We start from the raw sequence: 27,335 nt of genomic DNA on the forward strand, positions 1-27,335 counted from the left end.
AAAAAATATACCGTATATTCAATACTGTTATTGCAAGTATCACTCAGCCCTCTGTGAATAGCAAGTGGCCTTCAGGGTACTAACGACCAATTGTTAGGGCACTAATGATCTATTGTTAGGCTGATGGTCCACCTTTTACATGCCACCAGAAAACTGGTTCAGCCACTATGAGAAGGTGCCATTTATAAGACTGAAGAAGTCTTTTGGATAAAAGACAAAACGTTTCAACAAAGAAGAATCCGTTCAGAGGACCTGATTTAACCTTGTTAGATTTTTCTATAGATTATTGAACATGCATCTGGACAATGTGTATTCAGTTTTCCTGTGACCAAACCCTAGAGATAACCTTTGGCTGACACAATAACACCTTGAACTGAGAATGACAACAATGTGAGTGCTGCTTTTCCCTACTTTTTTACAAATATACACAGCCTTACAACAGCCTTAAGTTTAACTACATGTAATCCACCTTTAAGACCAAAAGCCTTACAATTAACTGGTCATTGTACGTAATTATGGTTATTCTGATTTGTAGGCCAGGAGATGCTGCATGACCAGGCCAGACTGGGCCTGGGGCAGCGACGTCATTACGTTTAGGCGTGGTTACTCAGCCGGAATTGCCAGTTGATGTAAAAACCCACACTTGGTGCTATTTTTAAATATTACTTTATTATTTTTATTCATGTATTTTTTTTTGTGATAAAAACGAATACTTTACCGTTATGTTATAATTGTAATCACTGTGTTGAAACTTGGCCAGTTCGTTGCACTTGGATGCAAAATGTATTACCAAGCAGCTCCGTTTTGGTGATCCTGAAAGGCGGACAGCTGGAGAATTCTGGCAACCCACCGCGAGGTTTCAGCTGCATCACGTAGGTCTGTCATAGAAACTCCGGCGTGTTGCATCCACATTTATGTAGGTAAACTCGAATTTATCTGGCCTTGTTTAACATTATTTAACATTCACACACAATCTTTGACATAATAGCTAAGCGTAAACGCTAGTCTGTGTTACTCTTTGCGTTTATGCTGTAACATTAGCAAAAAGCTAACCGTTATAGCTGGAACATGGCGCAGGCTGAGGGCCGCTTTTGTTCTTGTTGGTATCCGGGTGCGGTAGTGCGCGTGAAGGACAGGCGCGTTGTTCAAAATCAAATGAATAAAGTCTAGGTTTTTATAAAGGATACTAATGTAATAACATGAGTTTGTTCGAAATGAGCCCTCATAAATGTTTAGTTGGTGGGTTGTGTGTCGGCTACAAAGTCGGCTTCGCTAGCAAGGAGGAGAGAACAGATTCCGGTTTCGTGCTTTTAACCCTATAACCCTGATCTTTTTACCCACATGGACAATTAAAAGCCTTGTGTTTAAGGTTTGATTGCACATTATGTGTCATAGATTAGGGTTTGCTCCACTAAAAAGCCAAAAGAAGGTTTATGATTTGAAACACACTGGGTGGTGCTACATGGACTCGAGATGGCGCTACCCCAAACTCTTAACTTTAACCCGATTTTAAAACAGTCACAGTGGAGTAAGAACAAGGGTTATATGTCGTCTTTAAAGTATTAACTTAATTCTAGTGTTTAATTTTTCTGCGTTTATAATTGTAAAATTAATTTAATACTGTTTTAGTTTTTCCCATTCTGCATTTTATTTAAAAAAACTTCTTAGGACACTAACAGCTAAAAGAAACATACAGCAGAAAAAATAGGTAACGAGTTAAGATTACAATAAAATCCAACATTAAAATAGAAAGTGCTACTAATATTTTATAAAGAGTATAATAATTTCTAAATACAAATTGCTCAATTAAGCAGAGTGCCTGTGAAACCTCGTCACTGTCAACAAAGCAATTTTGCATGGAAGTTATTTCAGAATAAGAAACTGTCATTTTCAGTTTACGCGCTTGTTCTTTTTAATGTGATTATTAGGCACGCAGATAAGAAAAGCTTGACTGCTTCATTTTGTTGTAAATTAACAGTAAACATTTCTCCTTGAGCATCATGTTATTGCTTAAAAATACACAAACTGTATCCACATTTTGCAGTTTGACTCTCATCACCCTTTGGAGCACAAGTTAGGAGTCATCAGGACTCTGTATCACAGAGCAGACAGCATCCCCACTAACTCAGGAGCCAGGCAGAAGGAGAAATCCTACACAAGGCAGGCTCTAGAGCAATGTGGATATCCTAACTAGGCCTTCCTGAAAGCAGAGAAGAAACCCAAACAGGACTCCAGTCAGCCAACAGGTGAAAAGGAGGAACCCAGACCAGTGGTCATTCCATATGTTGAGGGAGTATCAGAAAAACTGAGACGTTTATTTTCTAAACATAACGTCCCAGTGGCTTTTAAACCCCAAAATACATTACGGCAAAGACTGGTTCATCCCAAAGATCCAGTCCCCCGGCACAAACAGAGTAATGTTGTGTATGCTGTTCAGTGTCAGGAGGGCTGTGATCAGTCTTACATCGGGGAAACTAAACAGCCACTGGCCAAAAGGATGGCCCAGCACAGAAGATCAACATCATCAGGCCAGGACTCTGCAGTCTACACTCATCTCCAGGCCATCGGTCACTCTTTCAGGGATGAAGATGTTCACATCCTGGACAGAGAGGAACGATGGTTTGAGAGAGGAGTAAAGGAGGCCATCTTTGTGAAAAGAAATCGTCCATCATTAAACAGGGGTGGAGGCCTACGTGTTCAACTGTCCCCCTCTTACAATGCTGTGATTGCTAGTATCACTCAGCCCTCTGTGAATAGTAAACAGCCATCAGTGTGCTAATGATCCATTGTTAGGCTGATGGTCCTTCTTGACCATGTGAGCAGCTGGTTTTGGTTGTCAGCAGCAAACTGGTTGATCCACTCTGAGAAGGTGCTATTTAAGAGACTGAGCTGAATACAGCTCCTCAGACTGAGGGAGTCTCTCGGATGAGAGACGAAACGTTTCTACATTTTTTTGTTGTTGTTTTGTTTTTTGAATGTCCAGAGGACCAGATTTAACTTTTTTAGATTTTTCTACCTGGATTATTGAGCATGCATCAGGATATCCACATTTTGTTTCAAGAACTCCAGAAAACTGTCTGGAAATTAATAATATCAATAATTTGAAGAGAGATCTATGTAAGAGTAACTACAGGTAACTCACAAGCTATTGTAAATGTGCTGTATTCATGGGGGTGGGGGTTATTACATAATCTCATAGATTATATACGCTATAAATTAATGTAAGATTTGACACTCTGCTCTCTAAATAATATAGATAAATAAGTTTTTGAAAGCTGTTGGAGTTTCACAGTAATCAGAAGATTTGCTATATGTGTTATTACTATGTCTCAAATGCAGCAATATGTTAATATATCTCATGCTGAAGCAAAGAATGATCTTCGTTGTTTTTTCTCCCTGTCAGAAATTGTGACCAGTCATGGCTGATGAGGGATACGTTGTACGAATCAGGGGTCTACCGTGGTCCTGTTCAGTGGATGAAGTACAGAGGTTTTTTGCAGGTTTGTATACTGCAGGTTAATTAATAGCCAACTTTTACCACTTAATTTTAATTTGCCTTCTGAAAACTTGCAAATAACAAAATGCAACCATGTATGTTAAACAAAAACATACACTCACACATATATATGTAGCGCCCCCTAACGTCCTTGGCGTTATGGGGGTGGCTAACCCGAGTTCTTTAAATCGGTTGGTATCTCTACCTGAATATTCTAAATGTTTACCCCTTATACCATGAAGTATAACACAGTAGAATAAGCATACGTTTTAAACAAATAAACAGTTTAATGAACAATAGCACAGTTTCTTCAGTCAGTAATGAAATAGAAATTGTATGATTAATCTCGTTAAAACAGAAAGGAAACTTAAAGCCGGCAGCTAAAAATTAGTCTCGGTCGTTGCAGGCCTGATGGTGGTGCACTCGCGCGCTTCCCACTCTTCCCATTAACGTCCCCAACAACCATGTCCCCCATCACCTGAATACGTCCCTCTCCAGGAGGTCGTACGTGCCGTAATCCGTCTGCTTCCGTCCAATGTTCTCCCCAAGGTTGAAGAATCCACGCCGAGGTCCTCGCGTTACACACAGCTGGCTATCCGCCAACCGTTCTCCGAGGTCCACGCGTCTCTCACGGCTGGCTAGCCACCAACCGTTCGCCGAAGCCCGCTAGCGATAGCCACAGAGCTAGCGACCTAACGGGATTGTTCTCCACGGGGTTAGTCACCCACGCAGCTTCAACCTCCACAGGTCGATGGGAGTCCTTTTCTACCCCCTCACTGGCAAGAACAGCAGTTCAGTGGGGTGTTCCCCCACCGCGATAGTCCACGGCAACAGTGACAGTTCGCAGCAACAGTGATGTCCTCCATCTTTCCTGTCACTCTCGTCACGTCCCCTCTCATACCGGAAGCCCTCCTTCCCCGACCACCAAAATAAAATCCCAAGCAACCACATATTACAGTTACATTGTTTTTTTGTTTGTTTGTTTTTTTAAACAATAACTGAACATATATTAAACTCCAAACACAATAGGTTTGCATATTCCATAAACACAAACTGAACATATATTAAACTCCATGTTCTTATTTATGAGTTCTCTAATAATTACAACCGACATGAACAAAAACCACGGGGTTACACCTATATATATATATATACACACACACATACATATAGGGCTGCAACTAACGATTATTCAATAATCGATTCATCGGCCGATTATTTTTTCGATTAATCGATGAATCTGCAAAAAAAAAAAAAAACGTTTTAATTTCCACCTCTTTATTCCAAAATTGAACATTTGACTGACAGAAATTCACACAAAAAACAGGTTGCTATTTGACTATTCTGTTAGTAAAATATTGAATAATAAAAAATAAGTTAGTCAAATGGCTTGAAAAAATAAATGTACACAAAAATATATACAAATGTGTCTTTATACCTGCACAATAGGTAGCTACTTTGTAAAATGTGTCCTTGAGGGAAGAGTGTAACCTGGATTAAAAGTGTGGAATATTGTAACCTGGATTAAAAGTGTGGATCATTGTAGTGAAGCCTTCGTCTTCAACCATCGACAGAGGCCTCATGTCAGTGATGATCATGTTCAGGATGTTTCAGTGAAGACAGCTGCTGCTGTGGTTTCCATGATGTCTGTCCATGATGAATTGTTGTTGTTTGTTGTTGTTTTCTGGAATGAGACAGTAAATATGTATTATAGCATAATTTACAGCAACTCAAGAAATGCCTTGTTTCACTTACAGTGTTAGGTTCAGGCAAAAGTAGCTACAAGAGCAATTAAACACACACACATATATAAAATACTTAATTACACACATTTGAGTAGATGTAATAAATTACTTTAATTCCTGTTTAAATGCAATTCATCCTGCCGTACCTGCAGTGTCTTCAGACTTTGCCAGCAAATTAAAAGTTGAAGCTTAATCATTAAATTATTATCTTTGTGTTAGATTTATTTATAAATCACATTTAAACACTGCTTGTACCAATTAAATTAAATAAAAAGTAACATGCGTTCTCTATCACCGTTATTAATCGGATTAACAAACAATCAGCTTCATCTACCAGAGACACGTTTTCTCACTTGGAAACAGAACAATGTGTTAAATTGTAGAGACTCACCTCCAACATGAGTTGGGAGTGAGGCGAGTTGTATCTGCTGCTGCTCCTTCCTCTTCCTCGTGACTCCGACATGTTTACGTTTCATCTCCGTGGTTCTCTCGTGTCGTGTCGGCGATTTTCAAAGCTGCATGCTTCTCATTTTTTGTCTTTGTGAAGTTCTCCCACACTTTAGAGGACTTGGGTCAAACAGTTTTCGCTGCGTCGGTCATTTGTAAAATTTACTTAATTTCCTTTGAAAACAGACTCTGCTCTGCCTCGCCCCTCGCTCTGTTCAAGTCGCGCTGCAGAGATTTTTTTTTTTCAAACTTTATTCAGTCAGTCAGCATTGACAATGAACTCCAGGTGAACAAAACGGCTCTGCAGTGCCGTGAAAGACGCATAATCGCGCGACACAACGAATCGATAATGACATTCGTTGCCAACGCTTTTAATCATCGATTTTTATCGATTTGTTGTTGCAGCCCTACATACATACATACATACATACATACATACATACATACATACATATATACATGCATACATACATACATATATACATGCATACATACATACATGCATACATGCATACATACATGCATACATATATACATACATACATGCATACATACATATACATATATAAATACATACATGCATACATACACACTTTCCATAATTCCATTCAAAAAGTTAATCATTAATAAATTATAGATTCAGGGCCCACAATTTAAAAGATTTCAAGTATTTATTTGTTTATTTTTACATAATTTGGGCTTCCAGCTCATGAAACCCACAAAAACAGGATTTCAAAAATTAGAATACTGTGGAGAAATCAGGCCAAATGTTGCAGGGCATGAATGTTTTAAACTTGGTGTGACACACTAATCATCTACTAAACTCAAAGCACCTGCACAGGTTTCCCCGGGTGTCATTAATTTTTTTCACTTAGATTCAATTGTCTCAGTTCGGTTCAATATGTGAAAGACTGCAGACATAACAACTGGCCAGAAGACCATCATTGATACCCTCCATAGGATGAGCAAGCCACAAAAGTTCATAGCTAAGAAGGCTGGCTGTTCACAGAGTGCTGTGTCCAAGCATATCAATGGAAAGTCTAGTGGAAGGGCAAAATGTGGCAGGAGAAGATGCACCAGCGAAAGAGATGACCATGGGCTTCCGCAGATTATCAACCAGAGAAGATTCCAGAATCTGGCAGAGATCCAGAAAGAGTGGAATGAGGCGGGAGTCACAGCTTTAAAAACCACCACATTCAGACACATCTGGGAGATGGGCTACAACTGTCGGGTTCCTCGGTCCTCTTTTCCGATGAAAGTAAAGTGTGTCTTTCATTCTGAAATCAAGGTCCAAGGGTTTGGACGAAGGTCACCGCAACAGTCTACCAGCATGTTTTAGAGGACTTAATGATTCCTTCTGCTGAGGATCTGTATGGAGATGCAGATTTCATTTTCCAGCAGGACCTCACCCCTGCCCATGCCACCAGAAACACCAAAACCTGGTTTGATGCCCGTGCCACAGTGCTTGACTGGTCAGCCAACTCACTGGACCTAAACCCCATTGAGAATCTATGGGGTGTTCTCAAGAGAAAAATGAGGGGCACCAGACCCAACAACAAAGAAGAGCTGACAGCATCAAGGAAATCTGGGCTTCCATAACTCCCAGTCAATGCCACAGACTGATTGCTTCAATGCCACGTCCCATCAAGGTAGAGATTAAGGCAAAGGGATTCCCAACCAAGTATTGAAGATTGACAGATCGTTTTGAAAGTACCATATTTTGATTGATTTGTTGTGATCCTTTCTTTCTTTCTTTCTTTCTTTTCTGTAAAAACAGAAGTGTGGGCTGATGTCTTCACAGTGTTCTATTTTTTATTGTTTTTTTTTTTTTTTTTTTAATCCTGTTTTCGTGGTTTTCATGAACTGGAAGCCCAAATTATGTAAAAATAAACAAATAAATACTTGAAATAATTTAAATTGTGGGCCCTGAATCTATCATCTTTTAAATATTAACTTTTTGAATGGAATTTAAACAACTTTTCCATGATATTCAAATTTTTTGGAGAGGGTCTGTACATTGTTTTTATAGTAATATGTGGATAAGTTGGTCAAGATATGAAACATTTTTCAGGATGCAAAATTCTTAACAATGGAGGTGGAATTCACTTCACCTACACAAGAGAGGGGCGTCCCAGCGGTGAAGCTTTTGTGGAACTAGAGGCAGAAGACGACTTGAAGATGGCAGTGAAGAAGGACAGAGAAACTATGGGCCACAGATATGTAGAAGGTGCGTACGACAGCAGACAGCTGTTAAGGCTCTTGTTTCTGCGTGACGCTATAATTAAGTGATTTTGTTTCTGCTAATTTAGTGTTTAAATCCAACAATGTTGAAATGGACTGGGTCATGAAGCACACTGGCCCAAACTGCCCAGAGACAACAGGAGATGGGCTTGTGCGGCTCCGAGGCCTTCCCTTTGGCTGCAGCAAGGAGGAGATCGTCCAGTTTTTCTCAGGTATAAAGTTTTCTTTCAGTAGTTTATTGTAAACCCTCTCAGTATTTGTAATTTAAACATTTTTCATCCTCCTCTCCTGTTTCTTTTTGTTCCCCCCCGAGACTTAACTCGTTGCTGAATCAGACGTATAAAGATGGCTGTGACATTTAGGATAATTAGCTATTGAAGTGTAATGCAAGAACCTCAGATATCTTTAGTGGTAGCCAGTGGTGAAGTGACACCAGAAAAGGAAGACCGTTGAAATTTAAACTTAAATGAGTTTAGTACTCTGTGGTTTGTTAAAGGGCAGGAGTGTTTGAAAAATACATTTTCCAGTTTCTACACATTCTCCATCATAAGCCCAAGCGTTTAATTTTCTTAAACTTGGTTCGATTACGTACTATAAAGTTTTCTATAAACAAATAGTAATGAAAGCATTTTGTTCCACTCTTTACTGCAATGACCTTCCTCATACTTTAGTGTCATTTCTTTTCACACTTCCTCACATCGTCCTTGCTTGAAGTGTATATGATCTTATAATAGTTCCTAATGGGAAGACAGTATTTTTACTCATGTCACCCACCAAGATCTTGTTCTATTTTCATCAACCCACCAATACTTTTTGGTGTCCCACACAATCCCCCTTTCCATATGCTTTATCTTGTCATTTCTACTTTATCCCAAGGTCACGGTAAATGTAACTCCTTTAAACTGCCAGTTAAAACAACTGAACTGGTATTTGTGTGATGTAAAGTTTTCTATCTCTTAGAGAAAGTTCTCTCTGTGATTGGGCATGTGATTTAATATGTCCCCTGCTGGGGTTATCTGTCCTTGGGTTGAAGGGTTGGAAATCGTGCCAAATGGGATAACATTGCCGGTGGACATCCAGGGGAGGAGTACGGGGGAGGCCTTCGTGCAGTTTGCTTCACAGGATATAGCTGAAAAGGCTCTAAAGAAACACAAGGAAAAAATAGGGCACAGGTGGGGATGGTTGGTTGGCTGGATAAGTTGCTTTTCTTATGGTGTGCACCTTCAACATCTGAACCGAATGCAAAACTGACACCACATTAGGAACATTTGTAAGACTTACCACACACACGTACATTCATTGCTTTATTAAACCCAACTTAGTCGTACATTTCACAGTGTTCAGTGGGAGAATTAGTACTTTGGCACTGCTTAAAGCTATAAGACTAGTCTTCGATTGGAGCGTACATCAAATTTTATGAACAAAAGGTGTCTCAGCACTAATGCAAGTCCAGGCTGATGAATGGTAAGGAGTCTCCCTGGTGGTAAAATCAGAGGGCTTTGAACACAAGGGTCTAGAGCCCACTGCCACGGGTAATGATTAGAGTGGGTTGCACTTGGGCTGGAGTTCTCTCTGACCCTCTAAAACCAGGAAACTAGACGTCATGGTGAGGGCAAAAGACACAATTACAGCCATATGCAACAGTTAACTAATTCGTCTTTGATAACCATAAGAAAAGTTTAAAAAGTTACCAAGGCCCTTGTTAATTGTTTTTATTCAGCAATGAAGTTATTTTGTTCTATTTTATTAACAAGTGTGAGGTACTCGTAGATATGGCTACCAAGTGGTCTACAACATAATAGCATCTTCATAGCCTAGTTTTAGGCAAATGTAGTTTTCACCCATTCCCTTTGGCCTAACTGTGGTATCTTTATGCTCTTAGGTATATTGAAATCTTCAAGAGTAGCCGCGCTGAGGTGCGGACCCACTACGAGCCCCAGCGGAAGCCTATGGGCATGCAGAGACCTGGCCCCTACGACCGGCCCTCTGGTGGTCGAGGTTACAACATGATGGGCCGAGGAGGATCCTATGACAGAATGCGCAGAGGAGGCTATGGAGGAGGACAGTGTAAGTTGAAAAAATAATAATACTGGTTACAAGAAAAGAAGCTGATACTGGTTTTAGTTGTGTTTTTTGTTAACACGGCATAATCCAACAAGGTTTAGAATGTAAAATCCCAGTGAGACCTTGTGGTAATCTCATTGTACATGCAGGTGTATCAGATGCACGGTATAGCGATGGCGGCTCGTCCTTTCAGAGCACAACAGGCCACTGTGTCCACATGAGGGGTCTGCCATACAGAGCTACAGAAACCGATATCTACAATGTAAGATAAAAATGGATGCCACACTCCGTGAATAAGGACTGTATGCAGTATACATACGCCCTGCTTACCTTTTTGTTTTTATCTCTTCAGTTCTTCTCTCCACTGAACCCTGTGCGAGTCCATATTGAGGTTGGTCCAGATGGGAGGGTAACGGGGGAAGCAGATGTAGAGTTTGCAACGCATGAAGATGCCGTGGCAGCCATGTCCAAAGACAAAGCCAACATGCGTGAGTTTGCCTAGGATGTGGAATAAATGGCTTCTTTAATCAGCCCCCTCTTGTAGAGTTGAATGATTTTTTTTCCGCCCCTTCAGAGCACCGCTACGTGGAGCTGTTCTTGAACTCAACAGCAGGTGGCAGTAACGGAGCCTATAGCAGCCAGATGATGGGTGGCATGGGTAAGAAGTATCTGTGTGAAAACAAGCATACAACTAAAATCTAATGTTAAAAATAAAATGTACTTTAAAATGTAATTCGATCATATGGTGGCTCCTCGGGTCACTAATTTTGTTATCAAGTTATTGAGTTGAAGCTCCTATAAATCAAACCAATGTTGGACATGGCAGGGAGAGCCCACTCCTTATGTCTGCACTCATACTCAACCAACCCTATTTAATGTTTGCTTTTTGCCATAATTGACATTGTTTTTGGTGTTTAAACGTACTATTCTAAACAATCTTACTAACACAACCTCCACTTGTTGACTCGTCTACAAAAACATGATGCAGCAGTGCAAATAACATTTAATATTGTCAGGCAATGGGTGTCTGAGCAAAACTGAAACATTTTATATAAAAAGCAAAAATTATATTTATTCTGTTTGTAAAGTACTAAAGAAGTAGTAAACGCCTCTAAAAAGTATTGTTGGTGGAAAAACTGAGATTAGTGGCATCTGTAAATAAACTGAAATGCTTTTCTACAGGTGCATTTCAAAAATTTCAAATATCATAATAAAAAAGTTTTATTTTATTTTTTTCAATTCCAGAAATTGAAACTCGTAAAGATTCTTTACATACAGAGTGAAACGTTCTTGTAATTTTGATGATGATGGTTTACAAATAATGAAAAGCTAAAATTCAGTGTCTCAGAAAATTAGAATATTCCACCTTGTCCTGCTGGAAGATGAACTCAGCATCTCCATAAAGCTCATCAGCAGAAGGAAGGATGAAGTCTCTAAAATGTCCTCGTAGATGCTGTGTGGACTGTTGACCAGAAAACACAGTGGACCAACACCAGCAGAGGACATGGACCCAAACCATCACTGACTGGAAACTTCACTCTGGACTTCAACATGGATTCTGGACCTCTCCACTCTTCCTCCAGACTCTGACCTTGATTTCCAAATGCAGTGGTTCCCCTACCATTATACAAGCAGGGCACTTGGTTTTTGTCAACAAAACCAAGTGCCCTGCCTACCGAACCAAACCCCACCACCCCCAGTTGATACCTGCCGGCACTGACATTGCGCTTAGCTAGCAGTGCGTAATACAGACACGCTAGCTAAAAAGCTATGGAGGGTAGCGTTCTGCTTCTCTCATGCTGAGCTTGCCAAGGCAAGAATTCTAAGGGAAACACTGAAATGACATGCAAAATTAACTTTCATCTGAAAAGAGGACATTGACCACTGAGCAACAGTCCAGTTCTTTGTCTCTACATCAGATAAGACACTTATGCTGTCTCTGGTTCAGGAGTGGCTCGACTTGAGGAACGAGACATCCATCCATCCATTATCTTTTACCTGCTTCTTCCATTTTGGGTCACGGGGGTCGCCGGTGCCCATGTCCAGCAATCACTGTGCGAGGGGCAGGGTGCACCCTGGACAGGTCTCCAGTCCATCACAGGGACACATAGAGACAAACAACCATTCACTCTCTCACTCACACCTAGAGACAATTTAGAGTTACCAATCAGTCTAACATATATGTTTTTGGTCTGTGGGAGAAAACTGGAGTACCTGGAGAAAACCCACGCATGCACGGAGAGAACATGCAAACTCCAACCGGAAAGGTCCCCAGACGGGCTCATGTAAAAAATTCCAAGATGGCGCCGGTGTGTAGGGCTGCCCGTCTCTCGCTCTCTGCTTGTATTGTATTTTTGCTATTTTTACAATGGTTGGTGCAGTGTGCCGAGTCATATTTTCAGTATGATCGTCGGGCACTTTTGGAGCTCCGTACATTTGCTGAAATTCCTGCGGAGTTTTTGAACAGCTGCCAGCACTCTCCTCCACCGGCCCGGTCTGAGATTCCTGCATTCCTTCTGTGTGACCCTGGCCTTTCTCCATGGAGGAGACGTCGTGGGAAGCGTGCAGGGATTTTGGTGAAACTGAGGCAAAGTGTGGATTATTCTATCAGGACTCGCTCTGGATCTGATCATCTCCTCTCTGACCCGTGGTGCTCCCGAGGCCCGGCTGCTGGCCAGCTGCCCGCGCGCTCAGTCCATGTGAACACATGGAGTTGTTTACCTGTGCGCCGCACCAGCAGACCTGGAGGAGCTGTTCTTCATAACGCGCGCGCTTCTCCCTCCACGGCTGTGTCTGCGTTGGACCCTATCAGGATGTGTTTAATCAACGCAAGGTCTGTTTCCAACAAGACGTTTATCCTCAATGACTTTTTTAAAGATCAGCAGTTGGATTTTCTGTTCGTCACGGAATCTTGGATTTCTGATGGTGAGTCCAGCGCCTTGGTGGAACTACTACCCCCGGACTGTCTGTGTTTAAATGCCCCGCGGCCATCAGGTCGGCGCGGGGGGGGGGGGGGGGGAGTTTTAACAGTTTTTAAAGCAAACTTGGCCTGTAAACAGTTGTCCATCCCGGTGTCCCGCACCAGCTTTGAGCTAAGCGTCTTTGAACTCGGACACTCTCCTCCGGTTCTGTGCGCACTCGTCTACCGCCCCCCTCGATCCAAGGACTTCATAAATGAATTCTCTGACTTTTTGGCTGATATCACACAGAGATACACTCACTTTTTGTTTATTGGTGACTTTAATTTGCATGTGTGTTGTCAGGAGAAGCCCTTAGTGAAGGACTTTCTAGATTTATTGGACTCTTTTAATCTAACTCAGCAGGTAAACGGTCCCACCCAAGAACATGGTCACACGCTGGACCTCGTTTTAACACGCGATGTCTCTGTTTCTAATTTGAAAATCGGTGACAATGTTTTTTCAGATCACATGCCTGTATTGTTTGACTTCACCCCCCCTTGTCCTACTGCTAAGACGTGCGTTCCTGCACGTATGCGTTCCATTAACCGTTTCACTGCTGCTCGTTTTAATGAAGGTTTTAACTCTGAGAGGATCGAACAGCTCTCGGTGTCTCTTACCACTGAGGAGCTAACCTCTCAGTTCAACTCTGCCTGTTTAAATGTTCTGGACCGTGTTGCTCCCCTTAAAACCAGAAAAACGAAACTTAAATCAGAGCCTTGGCTGAATGACGTCACTCGAGCCGTTAGGCGGCAGTGTCGCAGAGCTGAACGAAGGTGGAGGAAGGACAGGCTGCAGGTTTCTTTTCAAATGTTAAGGGAAAGTTGGCGTCACTATCAGAAAACCGTTAAAGCTGCCAAATGTAAATTCTTCTCTGATTTGTCTCCAACTCCCACAACCCCCGAGTTCTTTTCTCCACCCTGAACTCAGTTCTACACCTCAGTGAGCCTTCACCTCTAAAAGCCTCAACTGAGCTGTGTGAAAACTTCCTCCATTTCTTTTTAGAAAAAGTGGCAAACACCCGGGCACTCATTTCTCCGCCAGCTCATGATCTGTCCATCCCATCTCAGTGTGTGACTGTGTTTGACCACTTTGAGCCCATCTCTCCGTCTTCTCTGGAGCAGGTAATGTGCAGCATGAAGCCATCTGGTTCCCCCTTTGATGTGGTCCCCCCTTGACTACTAAAATAAGTTTTTCCTACCCTGGGTCCTTTTATTCTCGCTATTCTGAATAGCAGTTTATCCTTGGGTGTGGTGCCAAAGACTTTTAAACATGCTGCTGTCGAGCCCCTCCTGAAAAAAACCTAACCTTGACCCCTCAGTCATGTCCAACTTCCGGCCTGTCTCCAGACTCCCATTCACCTCCAAACTACTGGAAAAAATTGTGGAGTCTCAGTTGAAACAGTTTTTGGGGGATCACGCTATCCTAGAGTTATTCCAATCTGGCTTCAAATCTCTCCATAGCACTGAAACTGCTCTACTGAAGGTTTTTAATGACATTTTCATATCCACAGACACAGGTGATTCTGTGCTGCTTGTCCTATTGGACCTTACATCTGCTTTTGACACCATCGACCACAAGATCCTCATTTCTAGACTGGAGCAGTGGGTGGGCATCACAGGGTCAGCCCTTAAATGGTTTGGGTCCTACCTCTCTGACAGAACCTTCTGTGTCAATATCAAAGATTTTAGTTTGGCATCGACAGCGCTCCAGTGGGGGGTTCCGCAGGGGTCCATCCTCGGTCCCCTTCTCTTTTCTTTATACCTGCTGCCACTAGGTGCTATTTTCCGCAAACACAACGTACCCTTTCATTTCTACGCCGATGATTGCCAAATTTACTTCCCCATGAGGCACACGCTCTATTCAGCCTCTTCTTGACTGCCTGGCTGACATCCGGGACTGGATGGCTTTAAACTTCTTAAACTTCAATGAGAAGAAGTCTGAAGTCATGCTGTTCCATCCCAGTGGCTCACTCATGAACCATGACATTGACCTTTTCTCTCTAGTCCCGCTAGAGAAACAAAAGGTGACTAATCTGGGGGTGATAATGGACCCGTCCTTAAAACTCAACAGTCACGTAAACATGATGGTCAAATCCTGTTTTTTTCAGCTGAGACGGCTGTCTAAGCTGAAGCCTATACTCTCCAAAAAGAACCTTGAGACAGTGATCAACGCCTTCATAACATCTAGGCTTGATTACTGCAATTCACTTCTGTTTGGAATCAGTCAGTCCTCCATTGCTCGTCTACAACTGGTCCAAAATGCTGCAGCCCGATTTTTAACTGGTACAGGCTATAGAGAGCACATCACACCAGCTTTGGCCTCCCTGCACTGGCTACCCATTCACCTTCGGATCCAATTCAAAATTCTCATGTATGTTTTTAAATCACTGAACAGTTCCGCCCCATCCTATCTCACTGATCTTCTGCAGCCATATGTCCCACCGCGCTCTCTGAGGTCAGCAGACCAGATGCTTCTCTCAGTCCCAGAAACCCGTCGTAAGCTCAGAGGTGACAGGGCTTTCTCTGTTGCAGGTCCACGACTGTGGAATGAGTTGCCACTGAGTGTCCGGCAGGCTCCCAAACTCTGTCTTTAAGTCTCGCTTGAAGACCCACTTCTATTCTCTTGCCTTTAACACGTTGTGATTTGTTTTGGTCCGGTCTGTTCTCTACTCTGTTGGCCATTTTAGTTAGCTTCTGCTGCTATTTGTATCTGTATTTTTATCTTATGTTTTCCTGTCCGCTGTGCATGTTTGTTTTCCTTTGTACAGCACTTTGGTTGGCCTTGTTGCTGTTTTAAGTGCTCTATAAATAAATTGATATAGCGCCTTTGTATCTTATTGAGATACTCAAAGCGCTTTACACTACAATCTGTGCCTCATTTTCCCATCCATACAGAACTCTACTAGATCTCTACAAAGCTAATTGAACAATCATTCTAAAGAGACTAATCAGTGATTTATCACATTCATACACCGATGGGACACACATCGGAGGCAACAACGGGTTCAGTGTCTTGCCCAGGGACACTTCGGCATGTGACTGCTGTGGGGTTCGAACCCCCAACTCTTGCATTGGAAGACGACTGCTCTAACCACTCAGCCACAGTCGCCCAAGCCGCATGAGCCGCTCATGTCTAGGAATTAATCAGCTGATCAGGGTGTGACACCAGGAGTTTACAATATTGAACCTCTTCACAATATTCTGATTTTCTGAGACAATGAATTTTAGCTTTTCATCATTAGTAAACCATAATCATCAAAATTACAAGAAATGAAGGCTTGAAATATTTTGTCAGTGGGATTTAGATAAAGATTATGGATGTTTAATTATTAACTATTGTTAAACTAATGTGTGTATGTGTGTTAGTTGCTTTTCGAGACCGTTCAGAGCTCTTTGAAGAGCACAGAGCCTGCACACCTGATAAACTTCACACCTGATAAACTGCACACCTGAAAAACTAAGGCCTCCGTCGTCTGTAAGCAGGAAAGCAGAGGTTGTCTCGACCTCGTCTCCGTCTGATAAGCATTATAAAAAGAAACTGTCTGAGGGCAGACCTTGTGCCCGGAGCTTCCAACGTAACATCTGTGTAAGCCTCTGTTAATTCGGCCCCCCCCCCCCCCCCCCCCCAAAAGGAGTAAACTGAGTTGATTAAATCTTCTCATGTCCTCAGAGTGGCTTATTTGAGTAATGAGATGATGAAAGGATAATTTATCTGACATATTTCACTCTTTGTAATAAAACTATTGTGAGTTTCACTTTCTGAAATGATTGATAATTAACTTTCACAATATTCTAATATTTTGAGATGCATCTGTGCATAATACAAAACTTATTTAGTGGCTTAGGCAAACAAGGTTTTGTAGAAATGAGTTTCATCACATTTAGTTTTTAATTTGCCACATAAACTCATCATGGGTTGTCTCTACAGGGAACCAGTCCTCTTACAGCGGGGGTCAGCTGAGTTCAGGGTACTCTGGAGGGTACAGCAGCCAAGGAAACATGGGCGGTTACGGTGACTACAGTGAGTGTCAGATCTATTCGTTTTGTTGGATGTCAAATGACTTTTTCTGTAAAATGTGGAATGTTGCTGGATTTAATGTGTGGATTTGTCAATCTGTTTTTCATATTTGGCGTTTGCGATGAATGAGACTGTTTTGGCTGCAGCAGGCTCCTGTAGCTACCTGTGATGGGATGAGGGGGGTGGGGTCACATAACAGAAAGCTGAAGCAAAAAAACATTTAATGCAGGCGTCCAGAAATTCCGATGTTTAAGACTATAAGCATAATGTTTGTAGTAAAACAATATAGAAACCGTTTAATCAGGACAGAGAGGAGCGAGCTAACGTTAGCAGCTAACTCATCCGCATGAAAACATGTCAGCAGACACAAGACGTCAGTTTATCAAACACTAGTTGTATGTATCGTCACAGATTTCTTTATAAAGTTGTAAAATAATGTTAGCCTGTTGTAGGTAAACTTTAGCAACAATTAGTCTGTCAAGCTGAAAGATGTTCAAATGTACCATATTTTCCGCCGAACACGTCGCTTCGCCCCATAAGTCGCATCAGTCCAAATATGTCTGATAAAGTGGAAAAATCCATAAATGTGTCGCTTCGCCGTATACGTCACATCTATTATGCATCACCGCTGACAACCCGGAAATGTAGGCCGGTGTTGTGCCAAAAATCGATTGGCTGCCAAATGGTGGGAGCGTGCACGGGAACACAAGATTAACACTTAAAAAGACATTTGTTTGCTCAAAATTATAGTAAAGGTATGTCTCAGTTGAACTTTTCCTTAATAAATGCACTTTGACGGTCAAATCTGCTGCATTTCAAAAGCCGATATGCAGAAGTAGGATATCACAGAGGGATAAGTCGCTGCGCGTTTCTTAAAAATTTAACAAGATAAACACCTAAAAAAAATTGTTTGCTCGGCTTCATAGTAAAGATGTGTCTCAGTTGAACTTTTACTTAATTAATGCACTTCAAAGGTCAAATTAGCTGCATTTTGCCGGGCGGCGCAGCGAAATGAAGCTGATTTGACGGTTGTTCCAAGTGAGCAGAACGAAGGTGTCTGTGGCAAGTCGACTGTGTATTAATAGCCACTTTTACCTATTGCATGATACAGCAGCATTCCATACTACTCAAGTGCCATCTAGCAACTGAAAATTGTAGTGATCAATATTTTCAGTCAGATTGAATGAAAACCGTCATCTCAGTCAAAAATCAGTTTATAAATATGGGAAAAATCCATAAATACGTTGCTTCCGATAAGTCACAGGACATGCAAATTATGCAAAAAAACTCAACTTATAGGGCGAAAAATACAGTAATTGTGTCGCCAACACAGAATCCTCCTCTTTAGCATCATCATCATCAGTGAGACAAATATCACACAATTAAAAGGCAGTATATAGTTTTATGCTATATTTTAACGTGAAATACGGTGTGATGTTTATTTTACAATAATAATTTTCTTGCGTGAAACACACCTGAGGAGCTTTATCTTTTTTCAATAAACACTAAAACTACAGGCAGATTTTAAACGCCTTATTGCAACATTGAATGTTCTGTTGAACTAAAGTTTTTGCTGTAATTGTCCAAAATCTTGTTGGTGGGATAAGCTGTTCGTTTTACTGTAAATCAGATTTTTCTCACGTTTGTTGTGGTAAAACTGAAAAATCTGCCTACAAACACACGGGTGTCTTCTTTCAGGTGTAAATAAATCTGTAGTTTAATGTACGATCCGAAGGAATCGAGTATAGAATGATGGTGCTTCTTAAATCTGTTATTGAGGGGGAAATACAAGTCCATTAGTTTTTCATCCCCATGTTTTGCTGCAGACGACTCTTAAATGAACTTCTTGGTCCTATAGTGTATTTTTCTTTCTCTTGTTAGGTAACCAGGGTGGAATGGGAAGCAGTTACTACGGCGGAGGCGGTGGAGGAAGCAGAGGCTCAATGAACGGACTTGGTGGGGGTTGGGGGATGTAGTTTTTTTTTTTCCCCCTCTTCCCCTTGAATCTGTTTTTAACTCAGCGTTCTGCTGGAAGGACTGGAAATGTCTCACCTTGTAAACTTAGGATAGTCAGATGAGGTTGTTTTGTATACCGAGGGGTTGTTTTCTTTCCTTTAAGGATTTTATTTTTTCAGAGAAGTGGGATCATTTGTCATTAAGAAATGTATCTGAAGTGTCTTCTTCCCCCGTTCCTCACAGATCCGACATCGTACGTTAAACGTTACTTTTCTGTGCGACACTTTTTGTTCTCACAGCACTCGTCTGTTTAACGTGAACTCTTCTGAGCTGGCGTGCATGAGCAGAGAAGCTGCCCAGCGTTTTCTGTTTAGACCTCGTTTCTGCTCCTACACGATGTTTGCTTTCAGTTAAGTATTGAGACTTCATGTGGTCTGAGGAGTTTTGACTGTTTAAAGCTTCGTTTATGAAAACTGAATTTGAATTCTGCTACCATGGAGGTTTTTACAACTTCAAACGCTTTTTGTATTTTCTGTGCACAAAGTGAATAAACTATTCTGAAATAGCTAATTGACATGAGCTTTGGGTAAAACAAGACTTTTATTGATTTAACAAAAAAGTTAAATAAAAATCAATCCCTAACTGGATCATAGAAATTTAGTTAAAGGTAATAAAATCCACAAAACCTTCATATAATACATTATAAAATAGTCAACATTCTACGTTTATTTACATTTGCATCCAGCACCAGGGCAAAAGTGGAAAAAAGCAGCAAAAAGTGAATTAAATGATACATTAAATTTATATAAAGCAGCTCCAAAACACATTCAGTAAAAGATGACGCATTACCAGCCTGACATCTAGAGTCTGAAATAAGAAAACGGCTTTAAGAAGTTGATTTAGCAAATTAGTATCAAAAATGTAAATGTTCAGCCACATCTTTGCTGCATCCATCAGTGCTGACCAGTAACAGTTGGTGTGCCTGAATTTCAAGGAGCTTCAAATCTTTTAAGTCCTAAACTCTGTAGTTGGGGTTTATTGTGTGCTCGGGAACTTGTTTGTCAGGAAGCGGTGGACGAGCTTCTCTGCAGCAAGAGGGAGTGGCACACGTCGCACACTCGCACCGGCCGGGGGTAGGAGGGCAAGGCGAGCTCGTTAGCGGAGCAGCTGCTGCAGTAGATGTCTCCACAGTTTCTGCAGTGGTGCTGCAAACACACGCCTCGTTGAAATGTCTGCGGCCACAGCGTATGAACAGAAGAAGGTGAAAGAGAAGCCAACCTTTCTGCGCGAGATGGAGAACTCCTTCTGGCACTGTTTGCACTGGGTGGCTTCGTCGTCTTTCAGCCAGGCGTGGCCCTGCAGCGGCACAAAGTTGTTGAGCCTTTTTATAAAAATACAGAGCGTTACCAATTAAAGCACAACGTGTTTTACCTTCAGAGCTTTGTTGACTTCTTTAAAGTCCTCCATCTTGAGTTTAGACCTTTGGAAGATGGACAGTTTAAGAAATTTTAACAAACTCATTAACTAGCGATTAAGAAGACCTCTGGATATACAGACTGGCTGAGGTGGAGCCCCATCTCCTGTAGAGTCTGTTCCTGCTGTTCACATCTCTGCTGCAGCTGTTTTTTCTCCTGCTTCAACTCCTGCAGCTCCTGCACCAGAAAAAAAAAAGCACGTCCCATTAATTTAAAAAAAAATAATTACATACATAGGATGAAAATTGATTGACACAAGTTTTCAGAAAAATAGTTAAACATGTTTTTAACTGCATTCATTTGAAATCAAATCGACATTATTGCACACACTTTTTTTTTTTTGCTGCAAAACACAGCTGGGTTATAGAAAAATACATTTATGATTAATAGAGGAAATGTTGCAACACCTGAAACTGAAAAGAAACATTCGACCCCTCGGCAGTCAAATGGTTGAAGCAGGAAAGGATAAAAGCCTGTTTTACACCTTGCTTTGTATCGTTGGAAATAATGGATCAATAAGATTTATTTATTTTTTATTATATGTGCAGTGAGGCCTGTACCTCGCTGTGAATCCAAGGTTTAATGGTTACATTATTTTGCATATTTTACAGTGAAAATAGCATCAGTTTGGAAAGGATTTGCCTCTTACGTGTTTGTCTTTGCAGAAAAACATCTAAATAGTTCATGTGAGGGCAAACAGCCCCTGATTAGTACTCGACCCATATAGGGGGTTTGTGCTTGTAGATTGTACTGCTCATTCTGTAACGAACTCCATCAACGGAAGACGTTTCTAACTTGTTAAAAGTATTCATGCAGAATGTTTTTACAAATCTCAAGAGAGCTACGTTTGGTGACTTCCAGCTGTGACACCCGGACAGATGATACACGTGTGATACAAATAACCAAACGTCTGCATGCAGCGAGCCTGTGGGTGAACTCGCCGTCTGCAGGCCTTGCAGCTGCTGCAGCTGGGTGCGCAGCTCGGTGCTGTTGTCTTGTTCTCGGTGGAGAACTTTCTGCAAATTCTGCCTCTGTTCCCTCTCGGAGCGCAGCTCGTTCTCCAAACCCAGTCTGAAGAAGAAAAACAGACGCTGACTCAGTTTACTTCAGTGTTTTACAGAAATGACAAACGATGTACATTGTAAATTTTGTGATTTAGCATAAAAACCTGATAAACCTTGATGGATCAGTGTTTAGATGAGCTGCTTTAAAATTACCCACTTTTCAATAATATTCGGATAAATACATTTTATTTAAATGGAAAATGTGTCTTGTGTATAATTTTCACCTTAGTGTATCCAGGTCTGTTAGCTGTTTCTGCAAAGCATCGATTTTCCCCTCTAGCTCCGTCTTCATGTCTTTGTCTGACTGATCCGTTTCTCGGCGCTCTTGCTCTGAGTTCTGTAGCCTGAAATAAAGAGGAAAACTTTTTTCATTATACATAAAACAATTTAAAAAAACTACGGGCACCAAGGCATACCGCTGCTCTAGTTCCATCATGACTTTCTCCATTTCATTAATCCTCTTCTCAAGCTGCTCGGCCTCCGCCTGCTTCTTTTCCGCTTGTCGCTCCGAGTCCTTGGGAACAAGACGAGTCGTGTAAATGTGCGTCCTGCGTGTTTGCAGGTAAAGAGAGAAGCGCCATCGTCCGGCTACCTGAGCTTTGTGGAACATTTGCAGATTTAGAGTCTTGACTTGGTCCAGTTGGAGCCGTAAGGCGGCCAGCGTGTCCTGTTTCTCGTGGATGTCCTTCTCCAGCAGCTTCATGGCCACCTCCATCTCCACCTTCAGGCCAACCTGGAGCTCCAGTTCACGCTCGAGCTCCTGACGCCCACCAACATGAAAACAAAACAGGAAAATAAACTTTACAGCTGCGTTCACACAGCAGGTCTTAACGCTCAATTCAGATTATTTTGTGTGGCTGTTCATATTAAAATGCAGACTCCGTGTGAACTCTACTGTTCTGAGACAACCTGCATGTGCAGAAGAAAACGTGACGTCACACGCAGCACGCTGTGTTTAAGGAAGTAAATGTGGATGCTACACCTTTCAGCATGTGTGATTCTAAAGTTGTGCAATCAGAACCGATGCTTGTTTGGGCCAGTGTGTACATTTCATTTTGCCTCGGCTCCTGCACAGCGTTGTGTTGTTGGAACGGGAGCAACGTAGTGACGGTAAAAACACTCAAATATCGATCCCATCACGTTGGTATGGATACGGTTCAACACTACCGTTGGTGTCATGTGTTGCTGTAGATTCTCTGTCATCCAGAATATGAAAAATCCAAAACAAAAGAATCTACTGGACTTCTGAAGCTAAAGACGTGTGGAGTTCCACGATTTAAACTGAACACGACTGGTGTCAGTGTGAATGTTTATGAAGCATTCACACTGTTGTGATCCATTTTTCTTCCATATGTTTTTTTGGCGCAATTCTTGTGCTGCAGTTTTCAAGCTATTTCAATGAAACATATCAAAACATTCAGCTCATTCAGGAGAGGGGTGCTATGACTTGGTATTGGTGCATCTTTAGCTTCTTGAAATATTTAGCCTTTTCTGCCATTTTTTCCTCACAGAAAATGAGTTGAACTCATTTTACATCCTTCACATCTTCAGATGTGTTTACAACCTTTTACTGCTCCTTTCACAGTTTGTTCTGCTTCAGCTTCTTTCAGCTTCCTTCTGCAAATTTAAACACTTTCAGCTATTTTTAGCTGTTTTGTGCTCCATTTAGTCTTTCTGCTAACTACAACATTTGTGTGCTTCTTCTAGCTTCTTTCTGCTAATTTCAGCTTGTTTGTGCATTTCAGCTTTTTCTGCTATTTAAGCTATTTTTTGCTGTTTTTATGCTAATTTTATCTTTTTTTTTTTGAGTCCCATTGAAACATTTCTTGTACTCATTTCAACTTTTCTGCCTAATTCAGCAAAAATGTGCTCTCTCCACTTCCGTCTGATAATTTAAGCTTTTTTCTGCTTTGTTAGCTACTTTTCAGCATTTATTTTCTAATTTCAGCTTTTTTCAGATAATTTCACTTTTTTTGTGCTCATTTCTGCCTCTTTAAGTCTAATTAAGCAAACATTATTTCAGTTTTCTTCTGCCGATTTAAGCTTTTTACCTTTTTTTTGGGCTAATTTCAGCGGTTCGCCGATAAATTCATTTTTTGTGCTAATTTCTGTTATTTTTAGCCTTATTAAATTATTTCTGCTAATTTCAGCTTGTTGTACTTCTGTTATTTCAGCTACTACTTAGCTGCTTTATTGTAATTTTAGCATTTTCAGCTATTTCCACTTTTTTTGCAGTAATTGCAGGAAATGCAATTTCTCTAGTTAATATCTGGATCGATCTGCTCACCCCACCTCACTCACATAAAAGTTGGATGAAACGGGACATGACAGTTCAGACTGCAGCAGCTTTGAAAAACATCAGATATGTATCCAATATATAGTATAGTAGTAAATAGTACAGATATGCAAAAGGCCTGGGTCAGATTTGTCAAATCAACATTGATCACAAAGTCATTATTTTGGAGAAGAACAGTAAAAAGAGCCTCGCACAAACTCTTATGTCACTCCGTCAATAACTCCAGCAAACCTGCCCAAGAAACAACAGATATGGTTGCCATGGTTACAAACCTGGCGAATTCGCTTTTCTTCTTTGTACTGCGTCCACACCACGTTGTACATCTCATCCAGACCTTGTCGAGTCTGTTTGTACGTTTCCAACTCCACCTGACTGTCCCTAAGGGCTGCCTGGAAACACAATACGTTGGATTATTGTACATTTTTGAAGACGAGACACAGCTTTGAGTTTGGAAAGTTCTGCCAAACCTCTTCCTTTTTCTGGCTCGACTGTAAGATGGACTCGTTCTCCTTTCTCAGCTGTTCGTGTTCCTCTTGTAGAGAGTTGATTCTGTCTGTTGCTGCGGTCAGCTGAGGAGGAAAGAATTAAATTAGCACAACTTCAAGTGGAGTAAAATGCCTTTAGTGATGTTAAAGCTCAAGTATGTCAGACCTCCTCTACAAGCTTGCTGTTGGTTTTCTCTATTGAGTCCATCTTGGCCTGAAGGTCGGTGACCGTTCCACTCAAGTGACGATTTAACTCCTCAATGTAGTGCTTCTGATCCAATATGGCCGTCATCTTGTCATCACTACAAGAATTTAAAAATTAAAGTGAGTATCGAATAAAGTGATAGTTCAGGTATTGTGAAACAGGGTTCTGTGAAAAGATGATAAATTTGTTCTAAGCCCTCTGAACGACCCAAGCTGGAACTCCAGTGACAACGTGGAGCATTTTAAATTAAAAACATAATAAAAGCGGCTCGCGTAACGTCACCGACTTACTGTTTTGGAGTGTCGCTGCCCGCCGGGTCCTTCAGGTAGAGGGAGAAGTCGATGACTCCCACCTTAATGGGAACGAGAGGGCGATCAATTTGTTCAGACAGAAAAAGAAGTCCAGACACTCGTTTGAGTACTAACCTGAGAATCAAGATCCTCCCCTTTAATACACAGATTAGCATCAATTACGTTGAGGCCTACCAGCAGGCCTCCCATTACTACTCCTTCCTCCTCCATCATCAACGCTCCAGAGTCATAAAACTCACTATTTGACATATAAAACAACAAAAGATGCACTAAAAACATGTTGTGATGTGGAATAAGTTTTTGTTGCTGTTGACAACAGACCTCAGGAGGTCTTTGCGGTCCAGCAGGGCTTTCATATAATCTGCTACTTTTTTCTGCATGAGCGATAAATGTAGCCAGGCTCTCCCTCTGCCTAAACCAGTTCTGCAACAACAACAATAAAAAAAAATTATTGCAAATTTTCTCTGATGTTTTACCTAAAAAATGATTTCCATAGTCCTACCTAATGCCTGGAAGGTCTCTGGCACTCGTGGCAATGTTGGCAGACTCTGGGCACAACCTCTCAACCAGTTCCAGGGGTCCCCATATGGACTTGTTCAGACCGATGAAGGATTTCTTGGCTGAATTCATATAAAAACAAAAAAAGTATAAATCTGCTGGCTTTGATTCGAACATCATAGTTATGGGGTGTCGTTTGTAAAGTGACACATTCAAAAATTAACAGTATTTTGGTGTATGTAGCCTTTCATAAAAAAAAAAAAAAATAGTTTTTTTTTTTCCAGTCATATATTCACCATGTTATTCATACATTTATAAACGACATAGTTCCCAACTAAATATTTAATTTACAAGTTAAATATTTAGTTTACAAACTAAATACTTTACCAACTAAATATTTAAATTGCAAGTTAACTAAATATTTAGTTATAACTTAAACATTTAATTTCCAAACTAAATATTTATTGTCCAAGATAAAAAAATTATTTCTAAACTAAATATTTACCTTGAACCTAAATATTTAACTTGTAAGTTAAATATTTAGGTCCGAGGTAAATATTTAGTTAGCAAATTAAATATTTAGTTTAAAAATTAAATGTTTAGTTTAGAAACAAAATATTTATCTTGGACAATAACAATTTAGTTTGGAAATTAAATATTTAGTTGGGAACCATGACATTTATAAATGTATAAATAACATGGTGAAAATATAACTTTGAAAAGAAAAATAACCTCTGTTTGTTCTTATGGAAGGCTAAATAAACCAAACGATTGCTGTTAATTTTTGACTGTGTACCTTTACAATAGCAAGACTTATAAAACCTGAATGTGACCTTTAAGGCCGTGTTTGAGGCAGTGTTCGAGGACAATAAAAAACTGTTGAAGAGGAAGGTGCTCCGAGTCCAGAGTCCTGCCCAGACTCAGGGAGGACTGAATTAAGACTTTGATGCTCAACTTCAGCATGCTCAGGAGGTTGGACCTTTCTATTGCCATGGGGTCTTTGGGGGGCACAACTGTAATGAAAAATCGTTTTATTCATCATTTTCAAAACTGAGAACATGAAATGCACGTTATTTTGAAACGTCACGCAGTCATGTGTTAGGGACAGCTGACTTTAAATGCATAATAAGGAAGTAACTCTCGTTGTTTCAAACATACAGGAAAGTCTTTTCTAGCTTGAGTGTTTAAAATGTTCATAAACAGGACATTTTAAAAGTTTGAAATACCCGCAAACTTTTTAGGAGAGTTATTCAGGTCGTTTTCGGGCTCCTGTTCGGAACCCTGTGAGGGTTTTCTCGGGGCAGCAGCGTAGCTCATCCCGCTGCTGATGGTCTCCGTGGCCTTCCGAGCCAGAGACAGGATGGGAGCCGACCAGCTGTTCTCTGCGGCCGGACTCGACTTCTCGGCCGAGTCCCACTCGTCGTTGCGGCCGTCCGGCTCGCCGTGAGTCGCCGGACCTGAGACTTCAGCCTCATCTACCTGTTGTTTAGCCGCAAGATCCTCAACAGCTGTGTTTACCTCTAACGTCCCATCAGCCATGTTTGAGCCCCTCCTCCTCCGCACCTCTTTTCTCCTTGAAGTCACGTGACGAGATTGAACCAATCACGTTTTGCGCTGTAATTGTTTTTCTTCTTCTACGGATTATTTGGTGATCAGTGATGCTTTACTGCCCCCTGCTGGAAGTAAATCTGAAAGAAGATAGATCATAAACAAACTGCTGGAAATTCTTACTCGAAATGTGACATCAAAGCTTTTCAACCATTTACCTTTTCACAGATTGATTTTATACAACATATATAATATTACAGATATGTTTATTCAGATATTGTGACTACAAATAATACACAATTATACAAATACACAGTGACTTCTGTCAGGGACCCCTGTGATGCAGAAAGGAAGAAGCGGGTAAAGATAAGGATGGATGGATGGATGATGGATGGATGGATGGATATATTTTGATTCATGCTCAATAATCCAGGTAGAAAAAGCCAACAAAGTTAAGTCAGGTCCTCTGGCCAGTTTCTTTTTGTTGAAGCGTTTCATCTTTTGAATGAAAAAGATGAAACGCTTCA

The 27,335-nt window shown here is 41.0% G+C and overlaps 2 protein-coding genes across 2 annotated transcripts; one reads left to right on the forward strand and one right to left on the reverse strand.

Annotated features, from left to right (window-relative positions):
* The first annotated feature begins 840 nt into the window (after nucleotides 1-840).
* On the forward strand, nucleotides 841-19,111 carry LOC119409069 (heterogeneous nuclear ribonucleoprotein H). Its single transcript, XM_037675928.1, has 11 exons — nucleotides 841-916; nucleotides 3,404-3,500; nucleotides 7,760-7,915; nucleotides 7,998-8,141; nucleotides 8,963-9,101; nucleotides 9,812-9,996; nucleotides 10,143-10,255; nucleotides 10,346-10,481; nucleotides 10,568-10,651; nucleotides 16,881-16,973; nucleotides 18,852-19,111. The coding sequence occupies exons 2-11, from the start codon at nucleotides 3,419-3,421 to the stop codon at nucleotides 18,944-18,946; spliced, it is 1,227 nt and encodes a 408-aa protein (XP_037531856.1). The 5' UTR covers nucleotides 841-916; nucleotides 3,404-3,418; the 3' UTR covers nucleotides 18,947-19,111.
* Nucleotides 19,112-19,780: 669 nt separating this feature from the next.
* rufy1 (RUN and FYVE domain containing 1) lies at nucleotides 19,781-26,803 on the reverse strand. The gene is made up of 17 exons (XM_037675929.1): nucleotides 26,487-26,803; nucleotides 26,094-26,273; nucleotides 25,265-25,382; nucleotides 25,084-25,185; nucleotides 24,877-25,000; nucleotides 24,742-24,803; nucleotides 24,413-24,548; nucleotides 24,229-24,330; nucleotides 24,034-24,150; nucleotides 22,058-22,225; nucleotides 21,882-21,979; nucleotides 21,690-21,809; nucleotides 21,343-21,472; nucleotides 20,484-20,578; nucleotides 20,358-20,406; nucleotides 20,205-20,282; nucleotides 19,781-20,131 (listed from the first exon to the last, which is right to left on the reverse strand). Exons 1-17 carry the CDS (start codon nucleotides 26,797-26,799, stop codon nucleotides 19,988-19,990), a joined length of 2,136 nt encoding a protein of 711 aa, XP_037531857.1. The 5' UTR covers nucleotides 26,800-26,803; the 3' UTR covers nucleotides 19,781-19,987.
* Nucleotides 26,804-27,335: the final 532 nt, after the last annotated feature.

The sequence above is a fragment of the Nematolebias whitei genome, chromosome 4, assembly GCF_014905685.2.
Source record: "Nematolebias whitei isolate Nwh7 chromosome 4, NemWhi1, whole genome shotgun sequence".
In the NCBI taxonomy this organism is placed as follows: Eukaryota; Metazoa; Chordata; class Actinopteri; order Cyprinodontiformes; family Rivulidae; genus Nematolebias; species Nematolebias whitei.

What these genes read in the sequence shown, in the direction of transcription:
- LOC119409069 (XM_037675928.1), top strand. Translation starts at nt 3,419, where the DNA reads ATGGCTGATGAGGGATACGTTGTACGAATCAGGGGTCTACCGTGGTCC. An exon ending in GATCGTCCAGTTTTTCTCAG is followed by an intron (nt 8,142 to 8,962) that starts GTATAAAGTTTT and finishes CTTGGGTTGAAG; the next exon opens with GGTTGGAAATCGTGCCAAAT. An exon ending in AAGGAAAAAATAGGGCACAG is followed by an intron (nt 9,102 to 9,811) that starts GTGGGGATGGTT and finishes TTATGCTCTTAG; the next exon opens with GTATATTGAAATCTTCAAGA.
- rufy1 (XM_037675929.1), bottom strand. Translation starts at nt 26,799, where the DNA reads ATGGCTGATGGGACGTTAGAGGTAAACACAGCTGTTGAGGATCTTGCG. An exon ending in CCTCAAACACGGCCTTAAAG is followed by an intron (nt 25,383 to 26,093) that starts GTCACATTCAGG and finishes ATATGAATTCAG; the next exon opens with CCAAGAAATCCTTCATCGGT. An exon ending in GGCAGCGACACTCCAAAACA is followed by an intron (nt 24,549 to 24,741) that starts GTAAGTCGGTGA and finishes AAATTCTTGTAG; the next exon opens with TGATGACAAGATGACGGCCA.